The following is an 18,055-nucleotide window of genomic DNA, read 5'->3' as shown; positions in this document are numbered from 1 at the left end:
CCCACCCACTGAGACAGTGGGGCTGATCTATTGGGAGCTCACCAAGGCCAGCTGGACTGTGACTGAAAAAGCATGGGATAAAACCGGACTCTCTGATCATGGCGAACAATGAGGACTGATGAGAAGCCAAGGTCAATGGCAAGGGGTTTTGATCCTACTTCATGATACGGCTTGGTGGGAGCCTAGCCAGTTTGAATGTTCACCTTCCTAGACATGGACGGAGAGGGGAGGTCCTTGGACTTTCCACAGGGCAGGGAACCATGACTGTTCTTTGGATTGGAGAGGGAGGGGGAGAGGAGTGGGGGGAGGGAGAGAAGAGTGGGGGGAAGGGGGAGGGAAATGGGAGGCTGGGAGGAGGCGGAAACTTTTTTTTTCCCATTCTCAATAAAATAAAAAAAATAGTTGTAGGGGCTAGAGAGATAGGTCTGTGATTAAGAGCATGCAGGGGGGCCTGAGTTTAACTCCCAGAATCCACTAGTATCTCACAACCATCTATAACTCCAGTTCCAGAAAACTCAGCGCCCCCTTCTGGCCTCCACTGGTACTTTACTCACACAGATACACACATACACACAAAGAACTCATAAAATAAATCTTTAAAAATAAACAACTGAAAATAACAATGATTTTAAGTTTTGAATAGCATGTTCTTCTATTTTCAATTATTTATTATTGATGACTGGTATCAATTTGGCATACCTCTTCAGTGCCTGGTGATTATGGAGAGGTGAATGAAGACTAAAGGTTCCTACGTTCCATCAACCCAACACTTTGCAAAGGAACAGCAATAACCTCGTCTTTGGTTTGAACACACATGGGTTGAAGTCATCTGAAGTAAGCTCGCTTAAGTTTTCCTAATTAATTCCAGTATTTGGCTATTAGATTACCAATGCCTGTGTTATAAACCACATTCTCCAAAATGAGACCTCTGTGAAATAAGGAACATACCTGTCACTTTTCTTCTTGCTGAATTTTCAAATATTTTGTTTATAGCTGAAGATAAACTGCCACAGCTCAGAGGCGCACTCTCAGAGATACTCGGCTAAAATTAATGTTAAAATTAGTTGCATAAATTTTTTATCCCTTGAAAGATATGTGACTTGGTCATTTTCTAAGCAATTATACAAAAAAAAAGGGGGGGATGTGTTTAAAATCTCAGTGTTTCAGTATCGAACCTTATACATGCCTCTGCATCAGGCCCATCTTTGTGGCTTTATGTGCAAACTTTATAGGGCTAACAATCCCACAAACCAGACAAGGTAATTTATAGAAAAAAAATATTCATAGGCAAGACTCTTACTTGCGTGCATACTTCCAGAGAGGAGCTACAGGCATAGCACCTAACTCTAAGATTCCACATTGGAAACAAGGGGGCATTTTAAACATGTGCATGCATAAACACAGGCAACCAAGGGATGCTGAGAGAGGGGGAAACAGTCTTCCCCAGAGAAGAACAGACCAATTAGCTACCCACATAAGCAACACAATACAAACCGAGAAAATTGTATTTGTATGTTTAGGAATACACACAGAGATATAGTGTAACAACAATATTTTAAGGAGACCATGAATTTGAAAGAGAGAGCAGGGAGGTACATGGGAGACTTTGAAGGGGGAAAGAGGATGGGGCAATGATGTATTTATAACCTAAAAAAAATAACGTATTTTTTAAAATATGAAATTAAACTTTTGCTATGTGATTAGTATGAGTTTCTGCATTTAGAACTGGATTTTAAATGCAATTCTTTTATTTAAATTTTTTTATTTTACATACCTCCCCCAGTTCCCCCTCCCTTCTCATCTCCCAACTCCCCTCCTCCCCCACATTCCCCCCCCCCAGAACTGGACTTTGTTTGAAGCAAAACATAACAACTTTGACCACATAAGCAGCTTTCCTTGCACTCCTCATAAAATGGCTTAGAAAATGCCCAATATTCCCTAAAACACAAACTTTGAGAAACAGATTTTTAAGTTCTAGATTTTCACATTTCTAATACTGATACAGTTTAAATACAGAATCAAAGATAAAAATAGAGGACACACTCTTCTAAAAGATTACAGAATGCCAAAATTCAAAGTGTCCTTAAAAGAAAACATAACAAAAATCAAAAAGACAAGAAACATGAATTTTTTAAAAGATAAATTTAAAATGTAAAAAAAAACAATTCTGCTAGATGCTCTGTGGTGTTGAACCTAAAGGCATCATGGAAATTGATTACTATAATAACACACTGAGTATATTAAAGATTCACTTGACCATTATCAGTCATGTTAATATTAAAGTCACAGTAAGCTACGTTTATCCAAATAATCATTGACAAAATGTCAAATATTCTCTATTATTGGAAGCCTACTGCTAATACAATTTCTCTTGGGCTCTGTATTTTCACCCCATTTCCCCACAGCCTCCCAGTAGTTGCCTTTTCACTGATTGCCACATTGACAATTGCTGTCTGTGGCTGCTCACAATCTTATTTCTGCTGATTGACTTTCCATGTGCTGAAATGGCATCTGGACCGCTACTAAACCTTAAGAGTAAAACAAAAGCAAACCTGGCACAAGGAAGCGCACTCCGCAGAGGGGCCTTTGACCTTGGCGTCACAGCTACACTCCTCTTCCTTCACGACAGGCAAGGGGAGCCCGGGACTACAACAACCGGAAATCCTACAGAGCAAATTATGCAGCAGATATGGGTGGGCACAATTCTGAAAATTTTAGTTGACCGAATTTTTTAAAACAGAAGCAAAGGAAGAAGAAAGAAAACAGAGAAGTTGATTTACAGAGAAAAGGTTATTGTCACCATAGAAAGAGAGAGGAGGAGGAGGAAGAGGAAGAGGAGGTAAAACAAAAATGTCATTGAACTATGTATAGAAGCTTAAAGGAGAAACAAAAGTGAAAAATCAGTGAATAGGGAAATTAATTTCCAAGTATCCTCTAAAAAGGTGTTAAATATAATATGTATCACATGCTATGCATACAGATGTAGTCTTCACTCCCCGACAAGAACATCCTCTCCTGGTGTGTTCCTATTGTCCAGAGTGCATCCAAGCAAAGTGTGCCAGACAATTGCTGGTACTCAAGACAGGGTACTGGCTGGCACTGTGATTATCAAAATTTTAGATCAAAATTATCAAAATTGTTGGGGGTGTATCTGCACTTGTCAAGAAAGTCCTAAAGGAGCTCCTATATAAACTTGACTTTTGTTATTGATCTGACATAGAGTTTATCAAGATCTCAGGGCTCCCCAGGTCCTTGCCAACCTGTGGATAAGCAAAAGCATGAATGAGGGAGCCAAGCCAAATAGGAGTCAAATCATAGGCATGGGATCCCAGCTACAGTGCCTACTTAGTGAAGAATAAATAGCTATCAAAGCACATAGTTTGAATGTCTACTGTGAGAAATATGATAAAGAACAGTGTTTAAATATAAAGCATGATGTTGTGCTTTATATTTAGATAGATTATATACATATATATTAGAGTAGAATGCTAAACAAATATTTATTTCTCATTATTCCAGCACTTCAATAGCATACAGATTTTATCAACATGTAAAACTTACCTGGCCAATGAGTCATTTCCAGAATCCATTTGTTCTACTAAATAAAAATATAAAATGCATTTTAAACAAATGAAAGAAAAGTATCAGATATTAAAAATCTATGACTCAGATTTTCTAGAGAACATTCATTTGGAAACACACCATGACAATCTTGTACAGTAGATATGACTTGTACAGCTGAAGGAGCAATCGGTGCGTTAAGACCATTTCTGTTGTTAATATTTATGGAACACAAGGAGTAAGAAAATGTATGAAGTTCATGAACGTTCGGTGTGTGTACAATGACCATAATCCTAAGAAACTAGTATGAGACCTACTTAAAATGTTGTCATTATGTTATAAACTGAGAGTGTCAAGCAAACTGCATGATATATCTGAACTAACAGTATGAGGAACATTAATAAAGGAATATAATCGACAGCTATACCACCCTGAACACTCCTAATCTCATCTAATTATCTTATTATAACAGAATAGTAATCCGTTGAGTTTCTCAGTTTGGGATGACTATACTATCCCAATGACACTAATCTAAGGACGTGACATCCTGCAGGGGTCGGGTTCAAAACACAAAAGGGAACCAAGTGCAAGGGCCGGGCAAAGACCATCCACATGCTAATAGAGTTTAAGAGTCCCCTGTGTGGTGCTTGTTCTATCTAATCCCCCCCTTTTTTTTTTACTTTATATTTATTCGTTGTGCCTTTCACATCCTGAATCTGATTCATGTGCATGCTCATGGCATGTTTTCATAAGCATAAAAATGTTTTCATTTTTAAAAAATATGTAAATAAAGTGTCCGAGGGTCCCTGAAGAAAAAGTATCCTAAGAGGCACTAAGTTCCTCAGCAATGTCCTCCTCTGTGGCCACAATCCTGGCAGGTAGTAGATCAGGAAGTAAGGGCAACCCCAGATCTTTCACCTGGAGGTGGAAGCCTAGAACCTCTACTGGCAGAGCATGCCCTACGTGATAGCAGAGCAGAAGAACGGCCATGCCTCAGAGTGCAGGGTCCAGACTTTTGAGGCCATCAAGACAGAGACCTTCCAAGTTCCCCAATCATTCATATGTTGGAGACCAGTTAGGGCATATCAACATCATGAAGAAATGGTCCTAAACCCAAAGCTATCTTTCTTTATGTTTATAAATACCAGACCGCTCTGTCCTTACCTGATCCTGGAGCTGAAAAACTGTGAGTTATATAACAGTGTGACCTCTTCGACAAGAATCTTATGAAAACAAGCATATTTAATAGATACATATGGCTTTTGATATGAAAATTTTTTGTCATTATAACATCTGATGATGAAAAATAGGAGTGGGGGCTGGAGGTAAAGTTAATTACGTAGCACTTACGGAAAGAGCAGGAGATCTTGGAGTCAATCCCTAGTTCCACAAAAACAAAGATGCTGATTACTTCTGGTTTTTTCTCTACCTCTGTCTTTGCTTCTCTGTCTCGCTGTCTCTCTCTCACACACACACACACACACGCACGCTTGCTCTTGCTCTCTCCCATGAAACACACATATCCATGGATTTGGGGGCTGTCTCTGTGCATAAGTCACTTGCGTGTGATATCCAGAGATCGATATCAGGGTTTTCCTCAATGACTCTGCACGTGATTTTTTTTTCTGAGACAAGGTCACGCTTCTCGTTGTAACCCTCATGTAATTATTATCTGAGATCATACTGTAGACTATCCAGAAAGAATTTAAATAGAGGTAAATGCATTTTTCCACTCCTTTTAATGAAAACTTTCTTAGTTCGACATTTTTTGTGTATGGCAGGACTGCAAAGAGCAACTCGTTATAAGACTTACCTGGTTCATTATCTTTTTTGTTATTATGTATGTTTTCCTCGAAATCCAGAAGCATCTGTCTACTGTCATGTGAAAAATAATAAATACAATTATTATTTTAATACTTATTTGTGGATGGACAGTTAAAAGAAATCCCACACTAGCTCAGAATTGAGAAATAGATGGTTATTTATTTAGGGGTAGAATCACAAATCAGAATACTCTTATTGAACGGAGATCAGAAAACAAATTCCTCAACCAGAACAGAGAGACCGGAAAAGAGGCCGGACACATGCTCTACATCGGCATATATAGTAGAAGAGGCCACACCCCAGTGGGCAGGTAACCCCTAGATGTTAAGACTTCCTACATCACTTATTTAAAAAAAAACATTTTTGCATATTTGGTTCTTAAGAATATTACAGGGGTTAGGGATTTAAGTCCATTGGCAGAGTATTTTCTAGCAAGCACTAAGCCTGGGGTTCCAGCTCTAGCATCACATAGCGGCACACACCTGAAACCACAGCTTGTAGGAGGTGGAGGCAGAAAGATCAAGAGGTTCAAATTTATCCTCAGACACATAGCAAACTCAAAGCTACACGGGGCACATGAAACCCTGTCTCTAAATAGAAACTATTACTGAAAATAGTAGAGGACCTACTAGAAGTTTTTACCCCATGCTTGAAACTTACGGGCTCTAAATCTTGTAATTAAGCCTATGATGAAGAAGAAGAAGAAATGAAGTAAAAAAGTGCATTAAATAGGAGAAATAAAGCTTAAGGCATAGACTGGATTGGCTCACAAGCAGTGAAGTACCCTGATCTCAGAAGACATCCCCACTCCATAACTAACAGCTGTCAACTACTGCACAAGTTGTTCCCCACAGACATTAAGTAAAAAGGAAAAAAATAAGGATTGTGCTGTTTGAGTTTCTTTTAAGATTTTATTGGATAGTATTAAAACATGTACAGGGAAATAAAACAACAAAGTATTTTATGATGTTGAGTTCTTTCTAAACTTCAAATGTGTGGAAGATTCAAATATTACAACTGTTTGGAAAATGTTAAGCCCTCGTTTAGATTATCAGCTAATTAGTATTGTGGCGTGTGATTCAGAGAAAATGAATTGTTTAACGGTTTGACACTAAGTACTTCATGATTTGTTACTTCCTTAATCACATGACTGGAGAGTGAATCCACCCCAAGACCTGATTCTTCGCTTTCCTCTTCATCCTCCCCTGCCTATTTTAAATCATCGTATTTACCTCCAAATGACTCATAAAACAAAACTCTTTTTTGCATGTAGATACTAATAAAAGCTGATGTGGTCTTGCTCTCTTAAGTCCAACTGGTCTTTGGATCCAGAGACGTGCTTAGCTGCTTCTTGTGAGGAAGAATTTAAAAATCTCTGTAAACATGAGACCAGGGCTGAAATAACCTGGGAAGTTGGTACTACTTATAGACAAAAGGAGAGAGAGAATCATTTGAGTGCCTGCCCAAGAAAAAGTCAACAGCAACCCTAAACATGTTGCTATAGGGCATCCAAGCATCCAGAAAAAGGTGCACAGAAGATATAATAGGGCCTCTGGTGCAGTATATGACAGGGTCTGGTATTAATCAATAGAGGAACCTTGTGATTTTTCTGCAACATGATTTGAACTTTTATACAGTTCATATTTGTCATCAGAAAGACACACAAATTTCTCAATGTGAATTGATTGCAAAGGTCAAAGCTAACAGGTGGGTTCTATGTGAGATGCTGAATGGGTGGGAAGGGTCAGATTTCTAATGATGTATGTAGTAGAAGCTAAGAAAGTCCCATTGCCAGAAGAATGTGGCTTGAGAATATAGCTGAGTTTAAAAACACAAGTACACATGAACTTGAGGTACTGTAACTTTCAGTTTCGAGTGTATATTATCATAAAGGCTTAGAAGTCTGGCTCAGTATAGACAACATGGTAGCTAAGATTAACTGCTATCAAATTTCAGGGCATGTTTTAATAGTGATGGAACCAACAGAAACAAAGAATTCTAGGTTATCCTCTTCCTTCCTCTCCATCTGACATTTCGAAGAAAATTGGCTTCCTTGAACCTAAGAATCCCTCCAGCTACTGAGAAGTCAAGGAGGAGGGTACAGAAGACAACTCCCCCAGGAAATCAACACAACTGTCTACTGAACTGGGCATTTCAAGATCCAAGCAGCTACTTGAAAAAAAATCAAAAATAGATACTCTTTTTTGTTTTATTTCCTTATAAAGAAAAACATTTAATTGAGGTGATCTCTTACAGCTTCAGAGGCTCAGTCCATTACCATGGTGGGGAGCATGGCGACTGGGCATTTGGTGGTGTGCAGGCAGACATAGTGCTGGGAGAGTTCTACATCTTGATCCAAAGGCAACAGGAAGGGAACTGAACTGAGACACTGGGTATGGCTTGAGCAAATATGAAACCTCAAAGTTTTTCACCTCCACAGTGACATAGTTCTTCCAACACTAAGTCACTTCCAACAACTAAGTCACAATGGCTAAGTCACTGTCATTCTAAAGCTACCCACACAGTACAATGATGCCACAAGCAGATGATGTAATAGTTGCATTTGATTTTGAACGTCAATATAATTGTAATTAACATGTGAATGGAAATACTTACAAAGTACAATGACCTTCGACAGCGTAGCGTAACGCTGTCCATCCAAAGACATCCTTGTAGAAGAAATCAATGCCTTTTTGAAGGAGTAACATGGCTATATCTTTTGATCCACATCGTATAGCATACATCAAGGTGTTTCTGAAATAGCAGAGGGATAGATTCACTATTATGAAATAAATGAAATTAGTTAAATCTGCATAGATTTGTCTTACCAACTTAGTATCTCGCCTGCCTGTCTAGAATTGACCATTTTCTAACAGACACAGCATCATGGACCCACAACTGTTCCTCGTTGTGAGGCTATCTCCTAGGATAAAGAATAAATATCTTCTCCCCTTGATCTACTTTAGAGTAGAATTCTTGACCTCCTGACATTTAAAAAACAAATTGCTATGTTAAGGTCTTGCATTTGAAGTAGTTAAGGAAGAGTTCACATTTTCCTAGACTAATGGAATATATTACAGCTCTTAATTATCTGAAGATGAAGTAACTCAAAGCTATGTGCATGCTTAGAATGGTAGTAATATGGAAGTACTGATGATAAAATTCATAGTGCTCTCAGTTAATGATATTGATGACCATGTACTGTCCATTGAACTAAGGGATATGTAAATAAATCCTATAACCACTTATCAAGGGTGTTATTGTATGTTTCACATCAGGAGATATATTTGGCCATGAGCATCATTCTGAAGATGACATACCAAGCAACTGGATAGACTGAGAATTAAGTCCAGTCTTGAATGAACCTGAAGTCTCCCCTTTTATCATTCACTTACGACTTATCATCAATAAATTTTATCCAATTAACATTTTTATCTCCCTTCCAATGGCAAATAAATAAAAATGGTTAAAATAAATCAGGGAAGGGAAAGGGGAAAATGAGCATTTAGTAATAACAACTAATATTCACTTAGAGATAACCTGACATTAATATTCTACAAAGAAAAGTAATTCTAAGAGCCATTCCGCACCCTGTAATTTCTGACTCCTATTTGGATGAATATAGTGTCTTAAAGCATGCAAGAAGGAAGTGTGAAGACTATAAGATCTGAGATCTCTTTAGAGAAGTTTTCTTGTGTGGTAAATGATGGTTAATGCAGAACTCACAACTGGTCAAAATGCAGAGAACAGGTGGCTGAAGAGGCCTCCACAGCAAACGAGACATCTACATAGCATCCCTTCCTCAAGGCTTATGGACCATCGGGAAGAGGATGCAAGAGGGTTCTATGAGCCAGAGGTTGAGAAGGAGTGGGGTAAAACAGTGTCTTCTGGGCATGGCAAGTCTGCTGTGGTCAAGGTCAGCTGTGGCTGTCTACACAGGATCAAGCCAATCACTGGCAACCTCTTAGCATGGGTTGGGGAGCCCCTACTCCTAGCTAAAGAACTGTTGACAGCTGATGGTTTCTAGGGGAGGGAGAGTCAGATGTCTTTAACAGTGTGGCTCCTGATATGTCAACCAAGCTCTGGCGGATGGCACCACATCCAGAAGTATATGGGCAGCACAACCTAGAGTAGATACATTATTAATTTTTTTAAACAAGAGGACACAGAGTTAGGGTAGGAAGGTGAGGGATGAACAGACAGGAGTTAAGGTGGACAGCTGGGGTGAGCACGATCAAAATACATGATGTAAGTTCTCAAAGAGTTAATGAAGTCTTTTAAATTAAATAAGTAAAAAAATCTAAAGATAAAAAAGGAAATACCATTAGATGGTTAGCAATCTTACTTTGGATAAAAAAAAAAAAGTCATGCCTCTAGTTCGTACATTTTGAAAACAAATAAAACTCATTTAGCGCATAAGTTCCTAAGATCAAACGACCAACAAAGTCAGATTACAAATAGCAGTCTTCGGTCAGTACTATGAGGCAATGTGACTCACACACAGAGACACGCTTGCACAAATAAAAGATATATATTATTTGTACAGCTCACTTCAAACAATTGCTTTCTTCTCTAACAGACCAAACGGATGCCTGTGTCGATGTCTTCATTGTATCCTTGTGAGTTAGTCCTCTCCTCCAACCAGCCATGCTTCTGAGCTGAGTGGTGGTTACTAGTCCAGAATACTACTGATGTTCCAGTTTTTTTTTTCATTCAAATGACTTTACCTTTGCATGTCATCTACAACATGTATGTCTGCTCCTTTCTTGACTAAAAATTCTGCCACCTCTACCCTCTTTTCTCTGAGTGCCAGCAACAGTGGTGTGAAGCCATCCTGCAAAACAACAAAACCAATCTGTAATTCAAAAAGGTGCATGTTTGCAGCTTACCTACAGGTCTTAGAGGGCCGTACAAATAAAAACGGATAAAAGCATGAAATCACAGGGGCTAAACCATCCTTCCTTCTAACAGTGCCGCCTTTCACTTCCTCCGTTTCCCTTCTGTGACATCTCCTCTCCTGCCAAGAGTGTTCACGTGAACCTAACCCTTCCCAGTGCCCACTTCAAACCTATATTTCTACCTCAAATATTTGTTTCTGTTACAGCATTTATTCTTTGAAGTCATGTGATTGCTCCCATATAAGCTAAAAGCTTCTTAAGGATAGGGGCTGCATCTTCTTTACATCAAGAAACCAAACCCCACACAATGGCAAAGGAGTTCATAAGTTAGTGAGTCAATGGCCAAATTTTCGTTTCTATAGCAAGATTTTAAAGTAAGTATACTTGGATCTAAGACAATATGGCTGCCTTCTGCATGGGCACCCAACAGTACAAGTCTCAGGTAAGACAGGGCTTAATTCTTTAGGGAGCAATGTGAAGTTCAGGTTTTGCAGAGATTTCCTAAAGCTTAACAGTGGGTTCAAAGAAAATTCAGCATAGCCAAAGCCTCTTTGAGCCCATTTTCTCTGTGCTTTCATTGTTGCTGGGGGGGGGGGAGTATTTTCCAGTGGCTCTGTACAAAGCAAATGTGTTTAGAAAGATCAATATCCCAAAATGTAATCAAAAACAAAAAATACCAGGCAGAGGTGGCACACGCCTTTAATCCCAGCACTCAGGAGGCAGAGGCAGATGGATCTCTCTGAGTTCGAGGCTAGCCTGGTCTATAAGAGTGAGTTCCAGGCTCCAAAGCTACAGAGAAACCCTGTCTCAAAAAAAAATAAATAAATAAACTTTGTAATTCTTAGTTCTTCCTGCCCTTGGTAATTTATATTCCACTCGTATTCAATTCTCCTGGTTTCACAAAATAATTGCTAGTCACATAGAAGCTGAAGTTAAATGAGTCCTGTGGACTTCGTAATGTGTGTGTGTGTGTGTACATAAGTGTGCATGTATGCTTACAAGTGCCAGACTGATAATGCCAGGGCTCTATCAACTGAACACCTTCACTGAGATTGGCTACCAGACAGACAACTGTTCTTTAAGTGACAAGGTGATTCATGGTTTCCCATCTTCTAATAGAGAAACCCTGTTTGTAATTCACATCTTGGGCTCTGTTAACTTGAATAATGTGGTGGCAAGAAACCTTTAAAAAACACAGCCTCTACTTACTAAATTGTCCAGAGACCTTCTAAGTAGTACATTATTATTGGTGGCTACAAGAAAAGTGGTTTATTCTGTAAACCAGCAGTCATTGCTGATTGTGATAGTTAGCTTAGACTGTCGGCTTGGCACAACTTAGACTCAACCCAGGAAGAGAATCTCAGTGCCTACACTGGGTTGGCCTGTGTGTGTGATTGTCTTAATTAATGTGGAAAGACCCAGCCTACTGTGACTGCCACCATTCCCTAGATAGAAGCTCCAAGACTGCAGAAGAGTGAAGAATTCAAGCCCTGCACGAGCAAGTGGATATCCAGGCATTCCCTTCTCTCTGCCTTTGACTATAGAGGTTACGGGACCAGCTGACCCAAGCATCCGATGCAGTGAACTCCCAGAAATGCTGGACCTAGAACTGTGAACTAAAATAAACCCCTTTGCCCCTAAGTTGCTTTTCTGTCAGGTATTTTGTCGTAGTGATGGAAATGAAACTACTTGATAATAATGCTCCATATTTTGCTTCTCAACACAAAAGGAAAGTTAGGGCAGCACTATTGGGAAAGACACATTGGCAGGAAGTAGCATCTAACAACATCTGGTCAAATTCTAGATCTTCTAGAGATGTCAGGATTTTAGAACCCAGGACTACCTATGTTTCAGCTATCTACTTAGGGTTTCTTTCCTAAGCTAGAAGTTGTTTCAGAAAATTCCAAGGAAATGTTTTCAGAGATGCATGCCGGTTACTTATTAGATGTACTGAATCAAAATCCACACAACTATGTCTGAGAAGTAGAGCCATGCAAACAGAACTTCAGTTCATCTATATGGATATGCATAATTCTCCTCAGCATTCTGACTAAAAGTTTTTTGACTAAAAGGACTCAGTCACTAAAAACAGGAAGCATGTTATCCAACACATTACTCAGAATGCAACAAAATTTCAATATAAAAAAAAGGCAAACTTAAATAGCCTCTCACCCAGCAAGCAATGGCAGATTTGAGGACAGGGTATAGTCTTTCCCTAAGTGGATGCCTCTTCCAGAATATATACTAGCAAACTGTTTGATCCTCCTCTAGTTTTCAACATAATTATTGCTTAGGTACTACCAGTCTCATTTCTCCAGAGTCCCCAGCTGATCCCTAGACATGTTTGTACTTAGTTTTCTTGCTCAAACTACGAATTACTACCTTCAACACGGAGAAACGCCATATCAGCACACAATAACTGATTTATTTTTAATCCCTCTTGCTTTATTCCCTCAGAGTTAATTTCTCATTTAATTCTAATTTCCAGATGCACATTTCTGATTAATTTCCCTCTGCATCTTTTCTTCAACCTTAGGCCACTTGACAAGAGTTTGTCAAGAGCATCACGATTTCCATTTTACAAAAATGCTTTTGTTGTCTTCGAGTTTTAAGATGGAGCCATTCCCAAAGTAAACTCTGCTGTTTACTCAGGCAGCTTTGGAAAAGTCAAGGGAAATGGTGAGGGAAAAAGATAAAAATGAGGAAGTTTTACGTTTCTCAAATATTTCACATTAAATGTGTAAGAGAAAGTTGTGCATCAAATGTTTCTTTCTAAGTACAGATGTTAGACTCACCGCTTCTACAGCTGAGTCCTTTCCAAGTATTTCCACTCAGGAAATGCTTGGGTTTCTAGATATAAAATGTTCCCCACCGCCCAGCTTTGCCACTATCAAAACATGTATTTCAGATGTTTCAGGATTAAAATGTGGTGAACTGTACTTTGGTCTTTTGTTCGATATTGGCGTGGTATTCAAGCAGTAGTGCGGCCATGTCTTTGTGCCCGTTGTACACAGCATAGTGCAGGGCGCAGTTGCCGCTGCTATCCCGAATGTTCGGATCAGCGCCGTGCTCCAGGAGGACGGCTGCACACTTCTGTTTCCAGCATTGGACAGACTGCATTTTATAACAAAAAAAAAGTAGACTGTCAGCTCAAGGAATTCAAGGTTATCATCCCACAACTTTCATCAGCAAGCTACCTGTCCGTGGAGGTAGCGTTCTTTCCGTCCCAGTCACTTGGATCACACCTAGCTTATGCAGAAATCAATGCCTGCTACCTACCTTCATCAGAGGTGTGATTTGTCTCTTGTCAAAAGCATCGATCTCACAATTGTTTTTCAATAGAATGTTCACCACTGGGAGCCGGCCATAGACACAGGCAAAATGCAAAGCTGTCCTGTGGAAATGAGAGTTTTTCTGATGGTGGAGAGCAGTCTCAAAATCCACAATTATTCATGCAATTATAGGTGAGCCATGGATAGATCACATGACCTACTTCCTCTAGACAAGTGCTCTGCCATAGAGTTGCTCATTTGAATCACCCAGAACAGCTTGTTTGGACAGAAAAACAGCATGGCTGGATAAAAATGATTTTTGTCTCATTTTCCTTTCTTTGTCAAAAAGAAAATTAATTGTATTGTTGCTGTTTTGCTTTATATTTTGGTTTCCATTTTCATGTTTTTATGGGGCTTCGTTCTTATGGGGGTTTGGGGGTTGTTTTTTAGTTTGGCTTTTAAAGAGAGAACGGGTATAGAGTTGGGTAGGTGGTGAGATGGAGCGTCTCTGAGGGCAGCTGGGGAGGGGAAAGCTTGATCTAAGTATACTGCATGAAAAAACATTTTTCATTCCAAAGAAAGAAAGAAAGAAAGAAAGAAAGAAAGAAAGAAAGAAATCACCTTTGTATTAAATTCCCCTTGGGTTTAATCCTGCTCTGAGCTAAGACACTTACTAGGTACCTTTCACTTTTCCTGTGCCTCAATTTCCTAACCCATAAAATTAAAACATAAAAGGATATCTAGGTAATTCTCTTGCACACAGCCCTTGACTGACCTGCCTACCCTGGGAAAGAGTGTCCTCTATTAATCTCTGTGTTTGCATCTGTTTTTTTTTCTAATAAATTCTAGTTCTGCTTCATAAACAGATGGCAGGTCTTAGGACACTGTTACAAGAAGCCCCCCTGAGAGGAAGTCGGAAGGAGAAGAAAAGGTCAAGAGGGTGGAGGAGGAACAGGAATAGGAGGAGAAAGGAGGACAAAGAGGGAGAGGAAGAAAAGAGGGAGGAGGTAAAGGAAAAGGGAGAGGAGGAGAAAAAGGAAAAGAGAGAAGGAAATGAGGAGGAAACCGAAGAACGAGAAGAAAGAAGTGAGAGGAACTGCTATTTTTTTCACCATCAGCATGGAAGATCTCCGTGTGGTGCCAGCACCTCAAACACGTGTCCCTTTTCTTAACATGGCACCAAAGATCCGTGTGTATGCTGTGAGTAGAACACAGGCTTCATTTACATCACCCCCAGACCCCAACCAATACTAGGTCTCTGTGAAAGCCGCGACTCTCCAGCCACTGGGACCTCAGTACTTTGGCGTTTGACCACAGCAGACCCAATTGGCAGATCTCTGCTTGTTAGCTCTTTCGAACCACTCAGAAGGAGTCTGGGGAGCAATTAAAGTTCCTGTTTGGCAACTCGGGACCCCTCCTAGGAGTACAGGTGTCAGGTGCAGAGCCCCAGAAGTACCAGCAGACCCCCCCCCCTCCGTCACTGCCCACCCGAGCTCTTGGGGAAGCCAAGTAAAGAGACAGACCTTCTCCCACGCTGGGCAGCACACGAGGTAGACACTTGCCCTCCGTCCCCCATCACCTGTTCTTGTGGTCCCTGTCGAACACGCTGCATTGTCCAAGCATGATGAGAATCTCCATCCGGCCCGCATCTCCCTCCGCGGCAACCCGGTGGATTTGCCCCACGGGTCTGTATGTTGCGTGGTATTTTGGATAGTTGGGAAACTCAGAGACAGTCATTTGGGGACCATCACAGAAACCTAAAGGTGTCTTTTCCCTAACCCTAAAGAACTTCTTGGCAAAGGCCATTGGCTTTACGTCCCTTCCCAAATTATCATCTTTTCTGGTCCCCCAATCCAATATTAGGTCTTAGTAAAAAAAAAAAAAAAAAAAAAAAAAAAAAAAAAAAAAAAAAAAAAAAAAAACAAGACTCGCCAGCAACATTTGCACAAAGGGGCTCGGGACTTAACCGTCTCCCAACCGGAGCCTTGTACAGTTGGGAAAAGCATGGTTGCCAAGCAACACTTCTAAACACAGTGTGCACGTGTGCACGTGCTAGCTTGTACAAAAGACCAAGAGCGCTCGCAGCTCTTGACACCGGTAGCATCTCTGAGACAAAGCTGAAGGTGTTGAGCGGGCAAACAGAAGACAGAGCCAAAGAAAAGGCACTAGGAAACACATAGGCGCAGAGACACAAATTTCACACTCAGAGAAAATCTGTGAAAACACAGAACTGGACATCATAATTTATACCACAAGGACCTACACGGACAAAGAGCCCCAACAGAGCATTGTGTGACAAAGAACCTCCCAAACCGACCTTGAGTTTATTTTGTGTTGGTATAGCATACTGGCATGGAGCCTGCCTGCCCTTAAACATCGTTTTTATTCACAGTGAGACTCCACTGGAGAAAACTAATTTTTTTTTTCTTCTGAGAGCAGTTATCAATTGGGAATAACTTCTTGTTTAGAGATGGGGGCTTTTGACCACTTTCCCCTCTCAGATATCTGTGCATACATATCACACTCACACACACACACACACACACACACACACACCACAGATGAGAGAAGGGAGAGGGGAAAAACTAATAAAATAATTCTTAATAGGAATTGCACATTTCCCCGGCTGTTGCTGGATATTACTTCCTATTTCTATCCTAGGAATCGGCTCTTGTTTAGCCATGTTGTTGATGCGGTCAAAATGAGTGGCGCAGCTCCGGGCAGGAAGGTCAGGCTAACAGTGAAACAGCGAGGCTTCTCTTCCCTTCTTTGCCTCTTCCCACCTTCACCTTCCTTGTTCCTTCTTAACACTTTCAAAACATTGTCTGCTTTACCCGCTTACCAAATGCTTTTCTTTACTTTGGCAGCTTATCCTTGGGTCCCTGAGCTTTTCAAATGGGAGCAAGGAATTTGGGTCTGTGGTTAGACATCTTCTTTGTCCACAGATGGAAAGAAAACAGAATCAGGTGCACAGTTCTCTGGGAGTCACAGAAACATACAGTGCCAAGTCTGGAAGCAGGGTGACAGCAGGTGGTTTCCTACTTTTCTGGAGATATTGTACTCCGTCACTTTACATCAATACTTTAAAAAGAAATTCTAAATACCCAGGGTGTCTCTGAGTTGGGAGAGCACTTAGCCAGCCTGTGAAAGGCCCTAGGCGCAGTCTGCAGCGCTGTATAAACTGGGTGTCGTGGACATCGTGATTCTTACCTATAACCCCATTAATCTGGTGGTGGCAGCAGGGCTTTCAGAAGCTCAGGGTCATTCTCAGCTACGCAACGAACTTCAGTCAAGTCTTGGATGAGTGTAAATAAATCCCCGCATCCCTAAATTAAAAGCAAATAAAATAAATAGATAAAACATGCTTAGGTGGGAGTGAGGATGCACACTTGCAATCTCAGCACTTAGGAGACTGAGGAAGGAGTGTCTTGTAGTTGAAGCTAACTGGGGCTGCCCAAAGAGTCTGGGGCAAGGGCTGGGATGTGATCAATGTTGAAATGCATGCTAATAAGTGCAAGGCCCTGGGTTCCTTTGCCCAGTGAGGCAAAAAAGGAGGAAAGGGCATAAAATAGAAGACATTCTTACAGCCAATATGTTAGAAAGTTGGAATACAATAAAATTTTTGAAACTCCTTGTTTTTTAAAAATGTATAAACAGTAACACCAATTGGGATGTTATCCTGGATTTAAAAAGGAAACACATTACCTCGCTCTGCCCTAAAAATAAGGGAGTACTTTGGACATAGTTATGTAAGACTGGATGTCTGTCTTTTTTTTTTTTTTGACACAGAAATGCATGAATGAACATTCTTCAGACCTCTTTCCAGCTGTCAACTCGATTTAAATTCAGAAAAAGAAAACAACGTGTCTATGAAAAACGTACGTGGAAAAGGCCTTTAATTATGTATAATTTGTGAATCCACTACAGGATAGCAGAGTCAACGAAATAAATGCTATTTTAAACAAGTGCTAACGCTGACCTTCAGAAGAATCCAGTATGCTCACCTGTCCCACCGTATGCATGAAATGGAACCAATACACCAAGTAATCAAAATAGTGGTGATTTGGAGCCTCAGAAGAAACACAAAATTGCTAACTGCCAATCGTAGAAGGAGCTCAAATTGGCCCTATCATCTTCCTGCGCCCCAGTCACCGCACTGGTCCTTTAAATTCTTTCTGTTAATCCCCCCGCCATCGCTATTGTGAGACAAGACATCATTTTAGAAGTGAAGACAGTGACAATCCAAGAGGTTAAATAACTTTCCTAAAACTCCCTCAGAGCTCGAAAGTGGCTGAGCTAGAATTCCAATCTGGATCCATCTGGATCTAAGCAAACACTCTCAAATCCCTGGAAAGGCTTTTAGAGACATGAATACTTTATACATTGAATGTGCTTAAAGTCCTTTCCGATCTAGGTCATGGTCAGCACCACTTCCACTTTCCTTCCCCTTGGCTCCTCCCCTGTCCACAGAGCTGGGAAGTTAAGGCTGATGAGAAAATG

At 40.4% G+C, this 18,055-nt stretch overlaps 1 protein-coding gene across 1 annotated transcript in view; it reads right to left on the bottom strand.

The window, feature by feature from the left end:
* The window catches only part of Potea (POTE ankyrin domain family member A), a 77,556-nt gene extending 62,195 nt beyond the window's left edge, over positions 1 to 15,361 (bottom strand). Inside the window, exons 1-8 of the mRNA XM_050146738.1 lie at positions 15,135 to 15,361; positions 13,563 to 13,677; positions 13,224 to 13,397; positions 10,113 to 10,219; positions 8,002 to 8,139; positions 5,375 to 5,436; positions 3,562 to 3,595; positions 2,553 to 2,664 (exon numbers count right to left, since the gene is read on the bottom strand). Coding sequence (XP_050002695.1) covers positions 2,553 to 2,664; positions 3,562 to 3,595; positions 5,375 to 5,436; positions 8,002 to 8,139; positions 10,113 to 10,219; positions 13,224 to 13,397; positions 13,563 to 13,677; positions 15,135 to 15,361 — 969 coding nt within the window. The remainder of the gene's footprint in view (positions 1 to 2,552; positions 2,665 to 3,561; positions 3,596 to 5,374; positions 5,437 to 8,001; positions 8,140 to 10,112; positions 10,220 to 13,223; positions 13,398 to 13,562; positions 13,678 to 15,134) is intronic.
* Positions 15,362 to 18,055: the final 2,694 nt, after the last annotated feature.

Source organism: Alexandromys fortis, unplaced genomic scaffold (genome assembly GCF_014885135.2).
Source record: "Alexandromys fortis isolate MF-2015 unplaced genomic scaffold, M_Fortis_MF-2015_v1.1 scaffold_55, whole genome shotgun sequence".
NCBI classification, from domain to species: Eukaryota; Metazoa; Chordata; class Mammalia; order Rodentia; family Cricetidae; genus Alexandromys; species Alexandromys fortis.
Note: the sequence above shows the minus strand (reverse complement) of the source record. Positions and strands in the feature narration are given on the sequence as shown.